At 48.2% G+C, this 19,515-nt stretch overlaps 1 protein-coding gene across 1 annotated transcript in view; it reads right to left on the bottom strand.

The window, feature by feature from the left end:
* Positions 1-410: 410 nt before the first annotated feature.
* LOC108797172 (beta-1,4-galactosyltransferase 3-like) overlaps positions 411-19,515 on the bottom strand; it is a 30,822-nt gene continuing 11,717 nt past the window's right edge. The window contains exons 3-6 of the mRNA XM_018568748.1: positions 14,344-14,534; positions 5,374-5,496; positions 2,502-2,606; positions 411-609 (exon numbers count right to left, since the gene is read on the bottom strand). Coding sequence (XP_018424250.1) covers positions 441-609; positions 2,502-2,606; positions 5,374-5,496; positions 14,344-14,534 — 588 coding nt within the window. The 3' untranslated portion in view covers positions 411-440. The remainder of the gene's footprint in view (positions 610-2,501; positions 2,607-5,373; positions 5,497-14,343; positions 14,535-19,515) is intronic.

Here is a 19,515-nt window from a genome sequence, read left to right as displayed (position 1 = left end):
GAGGCCAGGTCCGGTTTAATGTAACCATCATTGACACATTGGCCATAAAAAGGTCCTAAAGCAAGCCCGTCACTGTGTGCAAGGTTTGTTTGTTCTTTTAAACTTAACCTACTAAGAAACACTACATGTCACGTCTATGGGCCCCACACATGAGTGCAGGATACAGCTCCTGGGAGAAGTAGTCATTAAGTGGCCAATGATAGGTGGCCATAGAAGCATCTCACTGAGCAGCACAGAGATAGAGGCTCCACAAGTGCTCGCGGGATGTCTAATAATCGTACCTAGACACCCCGCGATGTCTACCATGTGGCAGGACTGCTAGTGTAAAAGAACATTGCGAATCTCGACAGCTTCCACTTTAAACGTCAGTCCAGTTATCCAACGAAGAGATCTCAACCCCATGTCACCAAAAACAATTCCAGTAAGGTTTTCCGTAACAATCAAAAGAACTTCCACCTGCTGTCTTCTGTCGGAGCCGGTGGAGCTTCACCAATGTCCACCGTAATGTTGGTATAAAGTGCGGTTTGTTCCCGGGAAAGTAGGGTAAAGTGCAAGGAGTTCATTCCATCCTCTTTCCAGGTTTTCCTGGTGTTCTTAAGAAGATTGTACCTGACAGGAAATAGAAGACACACGGGTGAAACTAGAGCAGATGGAAAGAAGTCTTCTGGCTTCAGGCCCATGAGGTTGGGAAGGGAGGGAGGGAGCCTAACTGCCCCTTCACTTTCATTATTGAGCTTCTTATATCACATCAATTTATTTCTCCTGTTATCTGCTCTTTAAAATCGATCTGTAGCCAGTTTTGGGGAATTGTGGGGAGAATTCTACCAAATTCTTGTTCCCGGACACAATAATATCAGCAGACAGGACATGAGGAACAATCATTGACTGGAACATCTCACACTGTGCGGCCCAACGAAGTACTGATGGGGTGGTCATAATAATCTGGCCACTCAGTGTATATGTCCCTATAGCAATGGTAGCCAAACTTCGGCCCTCCAGCTGTGCTGAAACTGCAAATTCCATCAAGACTCCGCCTCTGGGAGTCATACCTGTGGCTGTCAGAGTCCCACAACAGCTGGAGGGCCAACGTTTGGTTACCCCCTGCTCTCCAAGATGGTAAATCTTCACTTTATGGACACCTTAACCTCTTACTGTCCGCGGTGTTTACACCCCCTTCCTGTCCCGCCCATTTTTCAGTGTTCAGCGCTGCGGTACTTTTAAATTTATTCCGTCATGCAGCGCTGTACTGAAATTAATTGTATACCATTTTCTGGGCACACATAGAGCTTTCTTTTGGGGGTATTTAATCCCCACTACGGGTTTTTTTTTTTTTTTATACTATATAAAATGAAAACAGTTCCAAAAAGTTTCAAGAAAAAAACAAAACAGTTTTCCCTATATTACGTTATAAAACATTTATTATTACCCAATTTTTTGGTAAAATATAAAAAGACGGGGTCACGTTGGGTAAATTAGACACCAAACATGTCAAACCTTCAAATTGCGTGCGCCCGCGAAATCGCCAAAAACTACCATGCCTAAAATTGCCCATAGGTGACGAATTAAAAGCTTTTACCGCTCATCAGTTTAGTGTGATCAGTGATTGATGGCCCTAGAATTATTGCTCTCATTCCGACATTCGTGGTGACATGTAACATGTGTTTTCGCATGTAGGCGCACCCGACGTGTATTTACGTTTATATGTGCATGCACGCGGGGGCCGTAAAAAAAAGTTTTTTGGGCGTTTTTGATTTTTTTTTAAAACTTAAAACAGGTCCTCATTATGCTATCCCATAGAGGGCTAACAATCCCCCTATGTGATAGCTTATATACAATGACAGGTCCTCTTTATGGAGACATCAGGGGTCTCCAAGAGCCCAAATGTCACCTTGGGACCCCCAAAGAAGCTGATGAAGCAGAGATCTGGCTCACCAGCTTCTCTCTGGCTATAGCAGCCGGAGAAATGACAGGTAATGGCGGAAGTGATGTAATACACATCGCTTCCACCTTCAGAGAGAGAGAGAGAGGAGGAGAGATCAGCGGGGGGGTCGCCGCACACTGCATATAGTCATACAAGCGATCCACCGTAGAGCCAGCCGAACGCTTGTATGAGTTGGTGTTTAGATTCCCAGCGGGATTCTGCGAGGTGGCGCGTGCGAGCATCCGCCGCCCGCCCGCGTTTTTACAATGGGCTGATGGTAACTGTTTAAGTAACTGACTCATTGCGAGAAGCCAGAGGAGGACTTCTGACTTCACTGGACTCTGCTGATCTGCAGACTTGTTCCGGGCCAGCGACTCAAAGCCGTTGAGACAACGTATGAGCACGGCAGCCAGGCAACTAGCATTTCTACAGACGTCAGCATTGGCAGCCTCTTATCTCTGTGACAGGTGCACTTTAATAATAGTAATTGTGAGATAGATAGAGATAATAGTATTGTGGCGATATGTGGGCTCCTCTGGGTCCGCCGCGCCGGTCACCTGGATGTCTAGCGGATGTTTACCTGTGAAGGTTTTCTTCGTTTCCGTTATCCCGGTCATGTGGGATCATTTTATAGCGGCCGAGGCTCAGCGGCGTCCTCGTGATGCTCAGACCGGACAAACGAATCCTCAAATAAAAAAAAACAACACAATGTTGCAGCCAGGTAAGAACATGTCACATTTAAAGAGGAACTCCGGGATAATATAAAACTTTCCCTTACAATGGGGCCAACCCCACACTGAAAGGGTTAAGTGTTTATTCTCTCTAGGGGGCACATATACTCACCTGATCCTTGTACCCCCTGGCTGCGGGACCAGTCCCTGCAGCCTTCCTCACCCCAGGGCTCTGGTGGTCTAAGCCCCGCTGATGTCATCACGTCTAATGCAGGTCCACCGACTTCCATTTAACGCGAGGACTCCGAGGGGCATTCCACTGCCGGAGCGGAGAGGCGAATGCCAACTGCCGCCGGGCTGTAGATGAGTATATCGGCTTTATTCGGGTCCCTGGACCAAAGCTAGCACTTGACCCTTGCAGCGCGGCGGTATCCCCAGTACATAGGTACGTATTAGGATATCCTGGAGTTAACCCTTGCAGCGCGGCGGTATCCCCAGTACATAGGTACGTATTAGGATATCCTGGAGTTAACCCTTGCAGTGCGGGGGTATCCCCAGTACATAGGTACGTATTAGGTATCCTGGTGGGTATCCCCAGTACATAGGTACGTATTAGGATATCCTGGAGTTAACCCTTGCAGCGCGGGGGTATCCCCAGTACATAGGTACGTATTAGGATATCCTGGAGTTAACCCTTGCAGCGCGGCGGTATCCCCAGTACATAGGTACGTATTAGGATATCCTGGAGTTAAATAGGTACGTATTAGGATATCCTGGAGTTAACCCTTGCAGTACGAGGGTATCCCCAGTACATAGGTACGTATAGGATATCCTGGAGTTAACCCTTGCAGCGTGGGGGTATCCCCAGTACATAGGTACGTATTAGGATATCCTGGAGTTAACCCTTGCAGCGTGGGGGTATCCCCAGTACATAGGTACGTATTAGGATATCCTGGAGTTAACCCTTGCAGTGCGGGTGTATCCCCAGTACATAGGTACGTGTTAGGATATCCTGGAGTTAACCCTTGCAGTGCGGGGGTATCCCCAGTACATAGGTACGTATAGGATATCCTGGAGTTAACCCTTGCAGTGCGGGGGTATCCCCAGTACATAGGTACGTATAGGATATCCTGGAGTTAACCCTTGCAGCGTGGGGGTATCCCCAGTACATAGGTACGTATTAGGATATCCTGGAGTTAACCCTTGCAGTGCGGGTGTATCCCTAGTACATAGGTACGTATTAGGATATCCTGGAGTTAACCCTTGCAGTGCGGGGGTATCCCCAGTACATAGGTACGTATTAGGATATCCTGGAGCTTTTCTTGAACTATAAGGATTTCATGTTTAATACTTTCTGAATACAAAGAGTTTTTAAAAAAAATTACATAGATTAAGGAAAAGTTTAACCCCTTGTCAGGATTTGTTTTGGCATGTGTGTTCCATTTGGGTAATTTCCCTTCACTTCCTGTGCAAGACACAACAGGAAGTGAGAGGAATTCCATCCAAAAGTGAGGAACTCCCCTCTTAGACAACCGTCACGGAAACAGGTTTCCTCAATGGATGATTCTCCCCCTATTCCTGTTCAGCTCGAAAATTTTTATTCGTCACAACGATGGTAAAAAGTATACAACGCATTTCGGAGGTTAAAGAAACGCATCGGATACTGACTACTGTTATTGTGACAAATTAAGAGTGTCAACCACAGCTTAGATAAACAGGGCCACTCATAGGCGGGGTAGTTTTGCCTGTCCAGGATTCACCCAGATAGTTCAGGTTTTGAGTCCTGTATGTGCTGTGTCTGAAAGCTGGACACCAGGCGTCACGATGTCAGGACAACAGGGGCAACCATGGGGTCCTGGTGGCTGTCTCTCCTCACTCTCTCTCCTGGCTGTCCCTCCTCATGCGGCCCCCATGGAAGAAGAAAACATGCCCAGTGGCCCCCAGGTCATTTGAGTGCGAGACCCCTGACCTAAACTGATAGCAATCTCATGTTTTCATTAGCCATTAGCATTCTATAGATTGTACAATTGGATCTCAATGTGTCTGGCCAGCTTCACTCCAGGTTATAGACTAGCAGGACCATTTCATCTACCACATTACCACTAGAGATGCACCGATAACGGTTTTTCGGTATCAAGTACCGATATTTTTTTTCAGTACTTGCCGAAATACCAATACCGGAAATCCACGGAATACCAATACCGGAAAACCCATTAAGGAAGCCAGGCATGGTCTAATGACTCGCCACCCGGCTTCCCGATTAGCAGGGAAGCCGTCTCCATGCTACCTCGTCACCAAGTGACGAGAAAGCATGGAGCCGGCTTTCTGGCCAACCAGGAAGCTGGGCGCCGTGTAATGACGTGTTGTCCGGCTTCCTGATTGGCCGGGAAGACAGCTCCATGCCCCCTCGAGGGAAGCATGGAGCCGGCTTTCTGGCCAACCAGGAAGCTGGGCGCCGTGTAATGACGTGTTGTCCGGCTTCCTGATTGGCCGGGAAGACAGCTCCATGCCCCCTCGAGGGAAGCATGGAGCCGGCTTCCCGGCCAATCAGGAAGCCGGGCACCGTGCAATGACTCGCTTCCTGATACCGGAAACTCGGGTATCGGGCCAGGCATCAGAGCATTTGGGCAAGTACGAGTACTCACCCAAATACTCGGCATCGGCACCAATACCAGTATCCCCAATTACAACTATAAAATTCATAGGAAAGGACAGGAAATGTGTGAATTGGAGGAATAGACAAACACAGTAATTCAGAGGTCTAAAGTCCTCCACTCTCACCTGTCTGCAATGTCATCATCTTCCCCTCCCCAGCCCCAATACGTGTTGGGGAAACCATTGATCTTCATGAACTGATCAGGAGTCACCGCAGACACTCCTCCAAAGTACGCCCAATAGGGCAGGCTAAGGGGAAACAAAGGGTAAGTTATACGCCAGCCGCATATACAGGTGAAACTCGAATAATTAGAATATCGTGCAAAAGTAATGGCAGTAATTGCTGCAAAAGGGGCCCAAACCAAGTACTGAGTACATATGCATGCTTGTACTTTTCAGAGGTCCGATATTGTTCTATGTACAATCCTTGTTTTATTGATTGCATGTAATAATCTACTTTTTTGAGATTGTGGATTTGGGGTTCTTGGGGTTTTCATGAGCTGTAAGCCATAATCATCACAATTATGACAAATCACGGCTTGAATTATCTTGCTTTGCATGTAATGAGTCTCATATATTAGTTTCACCTTTTAAGTGAAAGAATATTGTGCAAAGTTCATTTATAATTATTCGAGTTTCACCTGTATATATATATATATATATTATACACAACCAATAGACATCCGTGTGTCTTCCAGCAACACATAGGGAGCTAAGACTCAAAGTTCCACCAGGAAAGGCTGAAATTGTTTTGTTAACATTCTTTATTTAGATAATGTTTTATGTTTCAGATAGAAAGAGTAACATGGCCGACTGACGTCACGAGGTGCACATATTACATAGTTACATAGTATTTGAGGTTGAATAAAGACATAAGTCCAAGTCCAACCAAGAAAGGGGGTACTCATTTGCACAGAGCCAGGGGGTACTCATTTGCACAGAGCCAGGGGGTACTCATTTGCACAGAGCCAGGGGGTACTCATTTGCACAGAGCCAGGGGGTACTCATTTGCATAGAGCAGACAAGCGTTAATCCTTCACTACTCTATGAAAACAAAAAAAAGCTTTCCCCTTGCATACAACTGATACAAAAAAGAGCAAAGAAAGGGCGCCATGACCAGCATGCAATAAAACCCTTGGATACCAGGACTGGGATGGTCCATGGACTGACCATTTTTATGATCCTTTACTGGCCGTACACTTAATTCCCATACTCAAGCTAACAGTATGGATGGGTGTGCCGCTGTCAGCAGGGCTGTCCCTGGTTAGATTGCTGCCTGAGGAAATGTTGTTCTGGGGGGTGTTGCTGTCAGGGAATCGTCATTGGTGGTGGCGGGGGGAAAGCACAGCTGGTTTGTTCAAGCAGGCAGTGGCGGACGCCGGACCGCGCTGTCAACTGCTCTGTCCTGCATCCTGCCCAGCTCACCGACGTCGCTGGTTCGCAGCAGCTAGGTGGGATGCAAGCCAGAGCATACCGCTAAGCTCCTGGCAAATGGTGACATCACTGACCTCGGCGGCACCGTACATTGCATCATAGGTTGCTAAGAGCTTCTAACAACCTGGGGCGATGTGGCCACAAACCCCTACACCCCCCCCCCTCTCCCTAGTGGCTCCCCAACGAGATGCCGTCTTAAGGCAACCACATCAGGCTGCCTCATTATAGGGATGATCCTGACTGTCAGAATACCTGAACAGTGACTGCAGCTGATGCGATGAGATCTTTCAGGCCCACTCCTTCTAAAAACAAAGTCGATTGAATAAACCCGGACCCAGAGCAAACACACTGCCCTAGCCCTCTAGGAACTCTGAATTTGTTGCGTTGATGCTTTTCAGAATTCCACTTATCTAAACCTCTTTGTTCCTTTTCCTTTGTTCTGATAAAAGAAGCAGCCGAAGCAACACAAAGAAAGGGAAGGGCTCCTAGAACTAGTTTGATATCGCGCTCAGCCGATCTGTGTCATGTGACTGGCACAGAATCCTCGCCACATGCGATAACATTCAGGTGTACATGACACAGGGAGTCATTGTTTCTCCGGAGGATTCGGAGGATAAGAGTCCGGCTACATAAGATCTGGGAACAAAATGTCCTTTGTGTCCCGGGGGGTATATTTCATAAAATGAAACCTTGCTCTCTGTCCCGGCACAAGTCTGGATTGGGCTAAACACAATTACTGGGCCTATGGACTTATCTCTGCGTCAATAAGAAGAGAAAATGGTCCCAAAAGTACTAACACAAGACTCTGATATTTCAGTCTACAGCTGGCCATACATTGGGCGGATTGCGGCTAAGTCCTGCTGACCTTTGACCAGAATGGGGCCCCAATGGAACTTCTCCCCCATTAGACAAATACATTTTTTAATCAACTTTTGGCAAAGTAGCCGGTCTGAAAAATCATGGCCCAATTGTGATTGCAGCCAATCAGCTGTTAGGGTATTCTGACAGTGGCACACCCGCCACCTCTGTCAGGACCATTAGCATGGCAGGGGAAGGGGAAACAGGACAAGAAAATGGCTGGAGGTAGCCCATCCCTCCTTAAAGTGACCCTATACTCCAGAGTTAAATCTTAATACATTCAAGTACCTTAACTATAGGGCTGCAACCAACTAATCAATGAATTGATGAGAAAAGTTGTCAACAAGTCTCATTATCAATTAGTTGGTCTGGATCCCCTAGCTCTCTCTTCTGCGCTAGTTGTCGGGGTTCAGATGAGATCAGAGGGGACACAGACCCCTGCAGTTGGTGCCCAGCGTTGAGGAGAGCTCCCCCAAACCTCTCCCCTCCTGATCTGCAGGTCTTTCCACCCCGCTAGGAGCCCACTGCATGCTGCGGTTTATGTCCCCTCCAATCCCCGCTGCTCTTCCTTGCCTGTATCGGCAGAGGCAGCATGGATCGGAGGAGACACAGACCACTGAAGCCGGCGCCCAGCGGGGAGGAGAGACCGGCTGTCAGCCAACGCCGCTGTGACTCTACATTGGGTGCAATAGCCAGCCTGCTGTTGGCCATTTTAAATTGCAATAGCTAATAGCAGGCTGACTATTGTACATCGCCCACTGTCTGCTGTCAATTAGAAGTGGAGCGGACCTGAAGGAGAACTTTCTCAGTCACTCCTCTCTGGATTATTTTAAATCCATGAAACTAATATGTGTAATATAATACATACAATTATATATAAAAAAAGGTGGGAAAAAGCAATTTTTGGCATGACAAATTCCACTGCAGGAGGTGCGTTGCGGTGCCATTCATTTCAATGGCACCCCAAACACACTTTCCGCAATGCCGCGCTCTCCAGTGCGATGCGGTTGCAACAAAAATGTGCAAGCGATTTTATTCTGAAGTAAACTTTATGCCTGTAACTCTATTTGTGTATTTTAAATAAAAGATGGCATGTCATTTTTTTACTTGATCAAAAAAATGAGTCGGCCACATAATTGATTGTGAAAATAATTGTTAGTTGCAGCGCTACTGAACTATTAACAACAATGTATCTTATTTGTGTATCACTCGGCTGTAGATCCTCCAATCATCTCTGAATTGGTGCCGACACTGTCCTTCCTTCTGGAGGGTGGCTACGTACAGGCCCGGATTCCCCACAAGGCCGCCGGGGCGGCAGGGCGCAGAGGGGCGGCAGCGGTGTCCTTGTGGGGAAGTTGCCCTCTCTACATTCAGTCCTGCTTTGTACAAGCAGGACTAAATGTAGAGTGAGGGAAGCCGATTGTTCGTTTACATGTGAAATCGGCGATGTCGCCAATTTCACATGTAAACAGTGTGCAGCATCCTCCCCTCCCCCCTGCACCTACCTCTCTCCTCTGGTTCTGTCCTCTGGGCTCCGCCGCCGAGTCCCGAGTCTCTGACTGCAGTGAGCAGAGCGACAGGGTTATAAGTAACCCTGCCGCTCCGTGCAGACTGTACACAGTGAGAGGGGAGAGCTGTGCTGTGCTGCGCTCTTCCTCTCTCACCTGTCACAGGAGTATCAGCACAGTGCAGTGGTAGAACTCCTGTAGTGGAGGCGACAGGGTCAATAAAGAGAACCTGTCACCTCCAATTGCTATTACACAGGGGATTGTTTTCTCCTGCGTGATAGCAATAAAGTTGGGTGAAAAAAAAATTTAATTGATAGAAAATGTAAAAGAAATTAAAAAAATATGAAATAATTAAATAAAAAAATAAAAAAGGTAATTAAAAAAAGAAGCAAAATATTAAAAATAAGAACATAATTATAAAAAACAATAATAAGATAAAAAAATTAAAAAGTAAATAGGATAAATAAAAATTAAAAAAAATTTAATTGATAAAAAAATAATGAAATAAATAAAAGAAGAAATAATAAAAAAATAATTAAAAATGTGATACACAAATAAGAGACATTGTTGTTCACAGTTAAGGTGCTTGGATGCAATTTTAAGATTTAAAATGAGAACTATGGGGTCAGGGCTTATTCCCCATAGTTCTCCTAAGGGTAACGGGAGGACACAAACTAGCGTCCTCCCATCACCCAAAGCTCAGTACACCGTCAGCTACAGCTCGCGGTATACTGAGACGCCGCAGCTGACACGGATCCCGACATTTATGTCTGGATCCGCCCAGCTGCGTGAGTGACAGCTGGCTCTGCCTATATAGATGCAGAGCCAGCTGTACCCTCCCCCGTCAGTCAGCGCTGGAGGATCAGAGTGGGGAGGGGGGAATCCAGCCCCTCCCCTGTCACGGCAGAGAGCTGTGACAGGATCGAGAGGTGAGGGAACCCGGTATGTGTTCGTTCACCTCCCGATCTACTGAGCCGACCTGTGACAGTCTCATTGTCACAGGTCGGCTAGAACTATGAGGTGAGTGAAAAGCACTCACCTCATAGTTCTCCTTTAACTCTTGACTTTAGTGTCACTTTAAAGGCACAGGGACACACCACAAGCCCAGCGCATCGCAATGGCAACTGAAGCCCCCAGTGTGTTAAGGAGGAATGGGCTGCCTCCTCCAATTCATCCTTTGCTATATATGCTCCAAGATGGCGGCTCTCATAGATTAGAGTTAGGTCCACATTACACAGAGGCCCTCGATTCGGCTTCCACATATTTTGCAAACATAGTGCAACTAAAACCTCTGTTTTTAACCCTAATAGTTGGATATTGTCATTTGTTTGCTGGCTGGCGAGTGTGCTGGAAAATGTTTGTGCCTGTAGTGGGTAAAGCCCTTCCATGGTCACCTCACTTTAAAAGCTGGTTATAAACTGATGAGTGCAGTTCCCATTTGCTTCACCTGAGCGGCCTCACCACCTAGCTCCATGTGAACTCAAATTGTTTTCTTCAACTACTGATGAGTCAAATCCAGCACCTCCGATGTACATCTTCCAGCGTTTAATTGCTGTCCCAGTTAGAGATATCGCCTCACTTCCTGTCTGGTGAAACTGTGGTCACCGGAACAGGAAGTAAGGGGGGAAATCTAGCGAATGGAAGACTGGCCCTTTATTGGCTCATCGTGAACACTCGCCCATTATTCGGTTTCATCCGATTCTATAACCCAAAAGCCTCGATCACCTTCAAAGTTGTTACAGGGAATGGAATGCTGACGCTTGAGATGAACTGACACTAGAATATGTGAAATATTTGTGACGGGTCGGAATCTGGAGCAAAGTGCAGCGTGGCCTTTCCTCCATGCGGAGAATCTGTCCCTACAGCAAAATAATTATTTGACGAATGTGGAAAGACATCATACCCTGTGCACCTTCTGAAACTTTACTTCAGGCTGAAATTACTACCTTTCCAGGAGAAAACGCTGCTTCATACTCCCTCCAGTTCTGCTTTTACATGACCATGTGGTCTCTGTTACTGGGCAGGATTAGAGTTGATATAGGCTGACCCCCCAATTTAGAAGAGATCATGTGATGAAACGTCCAGGTTTTTGGTTATACATCTGGTTGCGGTTGACCCTACGCATATACGTTGTAGCATGGTGGTCACCGACAGCTCCTGGTCACTCCTGGCCTAAATGCTTCCAATGCCTGTCCCGATATCGGAACTTCCGGTATCAGGAAGCCGGGCATTACACTTTAAGATTTACGCCTAGGTCTGCGTTACAAGAGATGTGACGGACTAAGACTCTCTAACAAAATAAGTGCAGCCTCAGAAAATGGAGATTTAAGAAATCAAGAAATAAAAGCAAAGCAGAAACTGACCTAAATTATCTCAAATTGCCTTTTTTGTGTGAAAACTGTCCTATAATTTCAAAAGAGTTCTCAAATGTCATCAAGACAATGAATCAGGAGTGGAGGAGACTCACGAGGGGGGTGGGGGTGTATGGGCCACCTGATCCTTCCCATCTTCTTTCTAACTGGCTCCACAAAAATCGGTCAGCGGGGAACTGGTAATTCTCCTTTTTGTATATAGGAGAGTCCAGGTTTGTAGCGGTCACGCTGCTCCATGTTTAGCTTGCCAACAGCCATTTATGAAGCAGCGGCGACATCTAGTGTGCAGAATTGGGTACTGCACCTTCATTTTACAAATAGGAATGGGCAGCTATGAATGGGATGAGTTTGAAAACAAGGCGCAAAATGGTTGTTTTGTTTAAAAGACACTTGGCTAGTTGTGTTGAGAAATTGTCATTATAGCCCAATTACACCCACACCCCCCTGTACTCCCCCCCTCTCTCTTTTTTGAGTCTTAACCTTTCTGCAGATGTCTTAAGGCCAGTAACAGGACACGTAGGGTCACCTCTTCTCAAGCCATGGGTAGGACTTACTGATGCAGAGACCATCGCGGATGTGATGACATCAGTTCCATCCTCAGCATCATTGTCCTGTGAATGATGGGCTCTGTGGAGACGCAGGCTTCTAGGTCTATTATGTCCTGGGCTCACAGGAAAGTGGCTGAAGGATGCCGGGTTCCATTCAGCCAGAACAAGAACCAGTGCTGGACCTCAAAGTGGTGAGTCTGGGGGAAATGGCACTGGAGAGGAGGGGAGTGTTGCAGCAAGAACTTTGGGCAAAGAATAAAAAAAAAGTACAACTGGAGTTAGAGAATAGAGGAAACAGACGAGAGAGGAGCGGGGAGAGGAAACAGACGAGAGAGGAGCGGGGAGAGGAAACAGAGAGAGGAGCGGGGGGGGGGAACAGAGAGGAGCGGGGAGAGGGGACAGAGAGGAGCGGGGGGGGGGAACAGAGAGGAGGCGGAGGAGGGGACAGAGGTTTTTTGAGAGGGGAAAGAGAGAGAGGGGCGGGGAGGGGGAGCAGAGAGGAGCGGGGAGAGGGAACAGAGAGGAGCGGGGAGAGGGAACAGAGAGGAGCGGGGAGAGGGAACAGAGGAACAGAAAGTCAAAGTCACTATCCTGCTTCCAGTTCCTCCAAGCAATATATGGACAGCTGCTGGAGTCTGCTCTGTGCCTTGTGATCTTGAACTTGACAGGAAGCTCAGGGAAGTGGATCTGAGAGAGTTGGAGCCAGCTATTTGGAAGCATGGCGACTAAGTCCTTGAGCATACATTTAAAGAAATAATTTGCTGAGCAAGGTATATTTTTTGATCTGGGTTCATTACTGAAAAAGAGGTACTTTGTAAGAGGTAATTGTACTTCAATTTTCTTTTTAGATTTGTGTATTGTTTGGGCTGGTAACAGGTTCCCTTTAATATTAGTAAATGTAAAAAATACACAAACTGTCCACCAGAGGGCATGTGCTGACTGGATCAAAATGCAAGCCGCACGCAGTAACGATAGAGTATTGGAAGTCGGCACACAACTTCGTACAGTAAATGCCAGAAAGAAACCTTGAACAGGATTAGAGTTATATGTTGTTATATACCACGTTTCCCCCAAAATAAGACACTGTCTTATATTTTGGGGTGCCGTACCTTTCCAAGAGCTATTTGCTAACCAATCGCTGGCCAGAATGAGCGAAGCGCACTTTCACTATCAATTCCTCACAGGCGGAGTGCATTGGGTATCACTCCGACTGTGACAGGAGCCGGCGCGATAGAGGTGTGTGTGTGTGTGTGTGTGTGTGTGTCTGTCTGTGTGCGTGCGCGCGTGTGCGCCTTAGATGAGATGAATGCATTCGTTTACCTGATGAAAGGTAAACATACTTGACTAAATAACAGACTTCCTGTCCTAGGGTCACCATGCTCACTCCTAAACTGTATCTATGGAGGAGCAGAGTTGTCACCCTAGGATGGAGCTACAGAGCTCCTCCCCCCTCCTTATCTCAGAGGGAAGGAGTTCTGTAGTCTTCAGAAAAAACTGGAAACACTATAACAGAGCAGCAATGGCAGATAACACAGGAAGTTATCTACTCGCTCAATTTTTGGCAGGATCAACAGAACTGGGAACACATAGCCTGGTGATGCCGCTGGCCCTACATGTGCGTTTATTTGTATGCAGATGACGGGAGTGGCGTGGTTGGTTTTAATATTTATTTTATTGTTGTTTTCTACTTTTTTTCCACTTGACTTTACTGCCATCACACCTGGGATAAAAAAAACCCTATGTGACAGCGTTTGAAGGTGACAGGTTCTCTTAGACCACAGATGTCTCCATAATTAGAAAGAAAAGAAAGCGCCACGACCTAGTGCAATAAACAATGTGGAAGTTCCGGTATCGGAGTACTCGCCCAAATACTCGGCAACAATACTAGTATCGGTGCAAGCCTAGCTACAAGTCATCTGGGCACCTATACAGCCGCCCACATCACTTGTACAAAGCGAGCGGCGGCTCCCCCGCTCTACATTATCCCTCTTTGCCCACAGCAGGGCTAAATGTAGAGAAGAAAAAAAAACACCTGCCTGGCGCCCGGAATTACACGTCCCGGGCGTCGGGCGATGGGGATCCTGTATCCTTGCACACTGAAAGTTAATTTGGGTTTTAAGTGATTGTCATTCTTAGCCTTACAGTGCCGGGGTCAGGGGTCAAACACCCACCAAGGATGCCATCAGCAAACCCTTCTGAACCTTCAGCCGGTATTGGTATGTTGCCTCCTCTGGGTGCCCCACCATCCAAAAACACAGCGGGAGTCTGTCACCTCCCCTAGAGGACACTTGCCTGTCTGCGGTACCTGCATTAGAGCGTAAGCTCCTCTGCCGCAGAGGCTTATAAGAACAGTCCAACGTGGCGGGACGTCCATACCTGTACTGGAACTTGTCCATGGCGCTGGACATGTGTTTGGGGCGGCTGGTGTCGCAGACGTAGAGGTTGTAGTCGTTCTCGGGCACCAGGTCCACGTCGTGGAGGATCAGACAGTCCCAGGTGTCGTAGCGCAGGGCCTCGCGGACGCCGATATTCAGAAGCTTCGCCCGATTAAACGTGGCGTTCCCGGCCTGGCAAGATAAATGCGCCGCTTAGCGAGTAAATGGAAGAAAATCTGTCTTCTGCAGTAATAACAGCGGTAACTATTTCACGGATCATTACAAGCGGCGGCGGCAGCAGCAGCGAACGCCGCGCCGCCGAAGAGAGAGAGAGACCAGACCGAAACATTATTACTCTTACTGGGATTCGTCACAGCAAAGGAGGAAAAAAAAACCAAAACAGTTTATGATCTTTTTACTCCGGCAGTTAAAGTCGCCGTGTTATTTCACATAAAATTGCCCCCCCCCCCCCAGGCTGGTTATTCACATTGTAAGGAGTTCAGGAACCTTCACTGGGGATTCTTACCTGCTTCTGTCCTGTACATACCGAGCAAAGGACACTTCATTAACCTTCTGGCCGAATGATCGCCAAGGATGATGGTCTCGCTGCAGGAGCTGGAAGGGAATGGCTGGGAGAGCTGACCAATTACAATCACAGAGGCAGAAAATTAGATTTATGGGGGTTTACTGGACTAAAGCTGTGCGCAGAACGGCCCCAGGTTACCATGGTGATGCACATAAAAAGGTTTTAACCCTTCCCCACTTCATCCACAACCTGAAGCTTCATCTGCTTATATTTTGCCTTGCCGGGTTTCTTCCTCCCACCCTCATCACCATGCTGATGACACCTTATCTTAGTCCCAGTGATGTCATCACCAGGTCTCAGTGCTTCTCTAGACAATGCATGGCTGGTGGGAGGGGGCCGGCAGGGTGCTGTACATGGCTGGTGGGAGGGGGCCGGCAGGGTGCTGTACATGGCTGGTGGGAGGGGGCCGGCAGGGTGCTGTACATGGAGGGGCCGGCAGGGTGTTGTACATGACTGGTGGGAGGGGCCGGCAGGGTGCTGTACGTGGCTGGTGGGAGGGGGCCGGCAGGGTGCTGTACGTGGCTGGTGGGAGGGGGCCGGCAGGGGGCTCTCCTCCCACCAGCCATGCCTCAGTACGCCTCTCAAGAGAAGCAGCAAACTGATGAGCTCATCTTACTGTCACTCTGCTTTCACCTTCCATCAGCATGACCCTTGTTAGCACAAGGGGAACAACCGATTGGCTGCATTTATTTATCTTCTCATTTCTAAATATAAATGACGTTTCCCATCTCCCCGGAGGTCAGGTGACGTCTCTCCGGATGGTTACAAAGTAACAAATGATCTCGGATGATGGGAGAGGTTGTTCTGCGTTTCCTTAGCTCTGATCCTCTCTCCAATTTCTGGCATGGGCCCCACCAGCCACCGGCTAAGAATAGCCGTGTAATTCATTTATGTGCAGAAAGCATCCTGCACACGGCTCGAAAACCGCCAGCTGAATCCTGCCGGCCGGATCTCGGGCACGTGACCGCCTCGGAACGAGCCAAAATGTTCCCGTCAAGGTCCAAAATACACTCCCAGCCCGACAACCTCATACAATGTAATATATTGCAGCTCACCCCTCCTTAGATGTGGCGGCTGCATTCCTTTTCTTCCTTTATTGTCACCCCGTGATCCTGCCAGGAATACACTTCCTGTACTAGGGTGACAACGATCACTCACTGCATCACCGGAGGAGCAGTGTTGTCATCCAGGCTGCTTTACTTACACGGCCTACAAACACCCCACCTTCCTAATTTCCTTACAGAGAGTAGTGTTGGGTTGTGTAGTTCACAGAAGAACACTGGGGAAGCTGATAACATTGTCTGAGATCTGAATTCAGTGCACAGGAAGTTACATGGACACTGGATTTCTGGCAGGATCAGCAGGTATTTCTGTACTTGCTGAAAAATGTTCCTTGCTGGAAAAATGAAAACGAATGCAGCCGCCACATCTGAGGACTGCTAATATGCAATATATGACATTTAGATATCCTTTCATCTACGGCTATGGACAGGGTCGCCCCTATAATGAGGCAGACCGAGGCTGTTGCCTCAGGTGGGATCTCTTTGGGTCATGTGGCGCGGCAGGAGGAGTGGCATGGTGTGCCTACTGCCCCCGTTTCCGGGCAGAGTGTCAAAGTTTTCTAAGGGCCGGGCAGGAGGATGTGTAAGGGCCATAGCTGGTGTACCGCTCAGCTCCCGGCAACCAATGGCATCACTGGTCACCACAAACTCCCTCATACCCTTCAGCCGCTTCCACCTTGTGTGCCTGGCTCTCTCAGCCTGCAAAATCCTCTGGCCCCCCCACACCACCTGGCTTGGCCCTCATGTGCCTCCAGCACACGCCACACCGTCTCTCCCCTGAGCTCTGGTCTGGCTTCTAATGAGCCTGCTCCCAGCCCCCTGATCAGCCCGGACTGGTCATTGGCAACACCGGGCCCCAGGACTGGAGATCTCATCCCACCCAGAGCTCTAAGAAATCTCCAGATCCCAGGAAAACCCGGAAGAATCTGAAAAGAGAGGTTCTTCCTTGTAAAACGGTTCACATTGTGGAACCTCTGGCTGAGAGTCCTGGGTGCCACAGTTGCCATACTACACCCTAGCATTGCCATGCACTGCCACACTATCTACCTACCTATTGTATCTACACTCCTATCCATCAGGGATGCACCAATACCGGGAAGTACCAATATTTTTTTCTTCAGGACTCGCCGATACCGAATACCGACCCCAGAAGTCCAATTAGGGAAGCCAGGCGGCTTGTAATGACTCACCACCCAGGTTCCTGATTAGCCGGGCGGTGTGTAAAAGACTCGCCACCCGGCTTCCCGATTAGCAGGGAAGTCGCTCCCATGCTTCTCGTCACTAGGCGGCGGCAAAGCATGGAGCGGGCTTTCTGGCCAATCAGGAAGCCGGGCGCCGTGTAATGACATGGCACCTGGCTTCCTGATTGGCCGGGAAGCCGGCTCCATGCTCCCTCTTCATGAGGCGACGAGAGAGCATAAAGCCAGCTTCTTGGCTTCCTGATAGGTCAGCTTCACAGGCGACGAGGGAGCATGGAGGCGGCTTCCCGGCCAATCAGGAAGCCGGGCAGCATATAATGACTCACTGCCCGGCTTCCTGATACCAGAAGTAACGGGCCAGGCATCGGAGCATTTGGGCGAATACGAGTACTCGGCCCAATACTCGGCATTGGCACCGATACTAGTATTGGCATCCATCCGTCCATCCGAGTCACCCCAGAAGCTATTAATGAATCACAGCCATCTCCCACCCACACTGGATGCTGATGCAACGGTTTCAATGCTTTCTAAAATCACTTTGCAGATCAGGATCTGTGACTTCACTGGCTGCATACTTGTCTCCAGTCATTGACTAAAGCATTTCCTGAAGGGGGTCAGCAAAAGCTTGTCTATGGAAAAAAAGTCAGATGGAAAAAGTGGAACAGACTCCTTCATCTACGCTAAACTATGTGGATGGAGGGATCTCCCGCTGGGCCAAGCTTCAGTGTCTTGCTAGTCGGCCCCGCTGGCTGTCCAAATACCTGAACAATCTGATTGGATGCCGGCATTGTTCTGTGTTTTGAAAGCCAGTGCTCCGAGTTTTGGAACAAAGAGCAGTGCCCAGTTTTTCCTACTTTGAATGGGCTGCCTACTGCAATGCATGGAAGCGCAGTGCGTTGCGGGGTGAATGGGCCCGTGGTTTAGTGAAGTGACCACGGCGGAGGGATTAGTTGACTCTGCAGAGCAGTTTCTTGGAGGCCTGACTTTCTTCTGATAAGGGTGGGGTGCCCGAGATGCTCGCAGCTTCCTGTCTTGTGTACATAGATAAGGTACTAGATGCTAATTTGGCCAAACGCCCAGAAGTAACCGAGGCTTATCGCAGCGAGTGCGAAACGATCTATTTTGCCTCTTCAAACTGTCAGTTTCAAATGGAAATAATTTCTGTGAAGGCAAATAATGATGTGTACGAGACGGACGAATATACTTCTATAGCTCATGGTATTTTGCATTGCTGTATAATGTATTGCTGGGATTTGTAGTCCTCACTAGCTGGTGGTATTCAGAATTTCTGGGATTTGCAGTCTATTTACAGCTTGGTCAGCGACAGAACTACCAGGGTCGCAGCTGTGACCGGGCCCTGGTGCTCCACCATTGTCCTTAAATCATTAGTCTGCATTGTTTTAGAAAAACTGTCACGACACAAAAAAAAAAAAAAAAAAAAAAAAAAAAAAAAGGTATCGGTAATTGGCATCGGCAAGTACTTAAGGAAAAGTATCGGTACTCCGTGTTGAAAAAATGGTATTGGTGCATCCCTAATGTCACCCTCTTCCAATCTTGTCCCTGGAGCAGGGAGTGATGGGAAACCTATCTAACTGAGCCCCGGACAAGAATTCTAATCCTTCCCCACTCTACCCAAAACAAAAAACAAAAAAATGTCTATAGATATACTTAAGAAGATCCAACACTACATTGTAAAAATCCGAGTTAACTCCTCCAAGGGACCAAGTACACGTGTAACTGGGTCCCATTCTGATTTGTGCTGTGGTTGGGTAGCCTGCCCCCTTTCCCCCAGTGCTGTCTGAACATGCTGCTAGCAGGGAGATCAATACATAATGAGGGTTGATTGACAGTGTTCATCTCTTGCAGCAGACGCATGCCGAGGACGAGCGCCATCATTCAGCACATTGGGGGGGGCCGGGGTGGGAGGAATTTCAGATTGGATTACAGACATACAGCTCTGGCAGGGCTGTGTGATCAGCAGCTGATAACAAAGGCTGCGCTGACTAACAGAAGAGTTTGTAGAACTTCCTCCACCTCGGGGGAGTTATGCAAACTACAATGACATGTAAAGAAGACATGAGCAGCAGAACAACATTTCCCACAGGATCTGCCCCCTCTCACTACGGGTGGTGGAACTGATGGGGAACTTCCAAATTTAGGTATCATCAAACTCTCCCCCACGGGGAACTGCTAAGGCAGCTCTGAGTCAGAAAACTTTGTATGACTTCCCCGAGGGACATCCAGGCAACCGAGGCCGAAGTTTTACAAAGTATACTGCCACAGTCAGCGCTGTCAGGGCCGTTTGGTCAGCTGCTGCTTTGTAAATA

This window comes from Nanorana parkeri, unplaced genomic scaffold (genome assembly GCF_000935625.1).
Source record: "Nanorana parkeri isolate BGI_ZX_2015 unplaced genomic scaffold, ASM93562v1 scaffold1239, whole genome shotgun sequence".
Classification (NCBI taxonomy): Eukaryota; Metazoa; Chordata; class Amphibia; order Anura; family Dicroglossidae; genus Nanorana; species Nanorana parkeri.
This window is presented reverse-complemented; position numbering and strand designations above follow the sequence as displayed.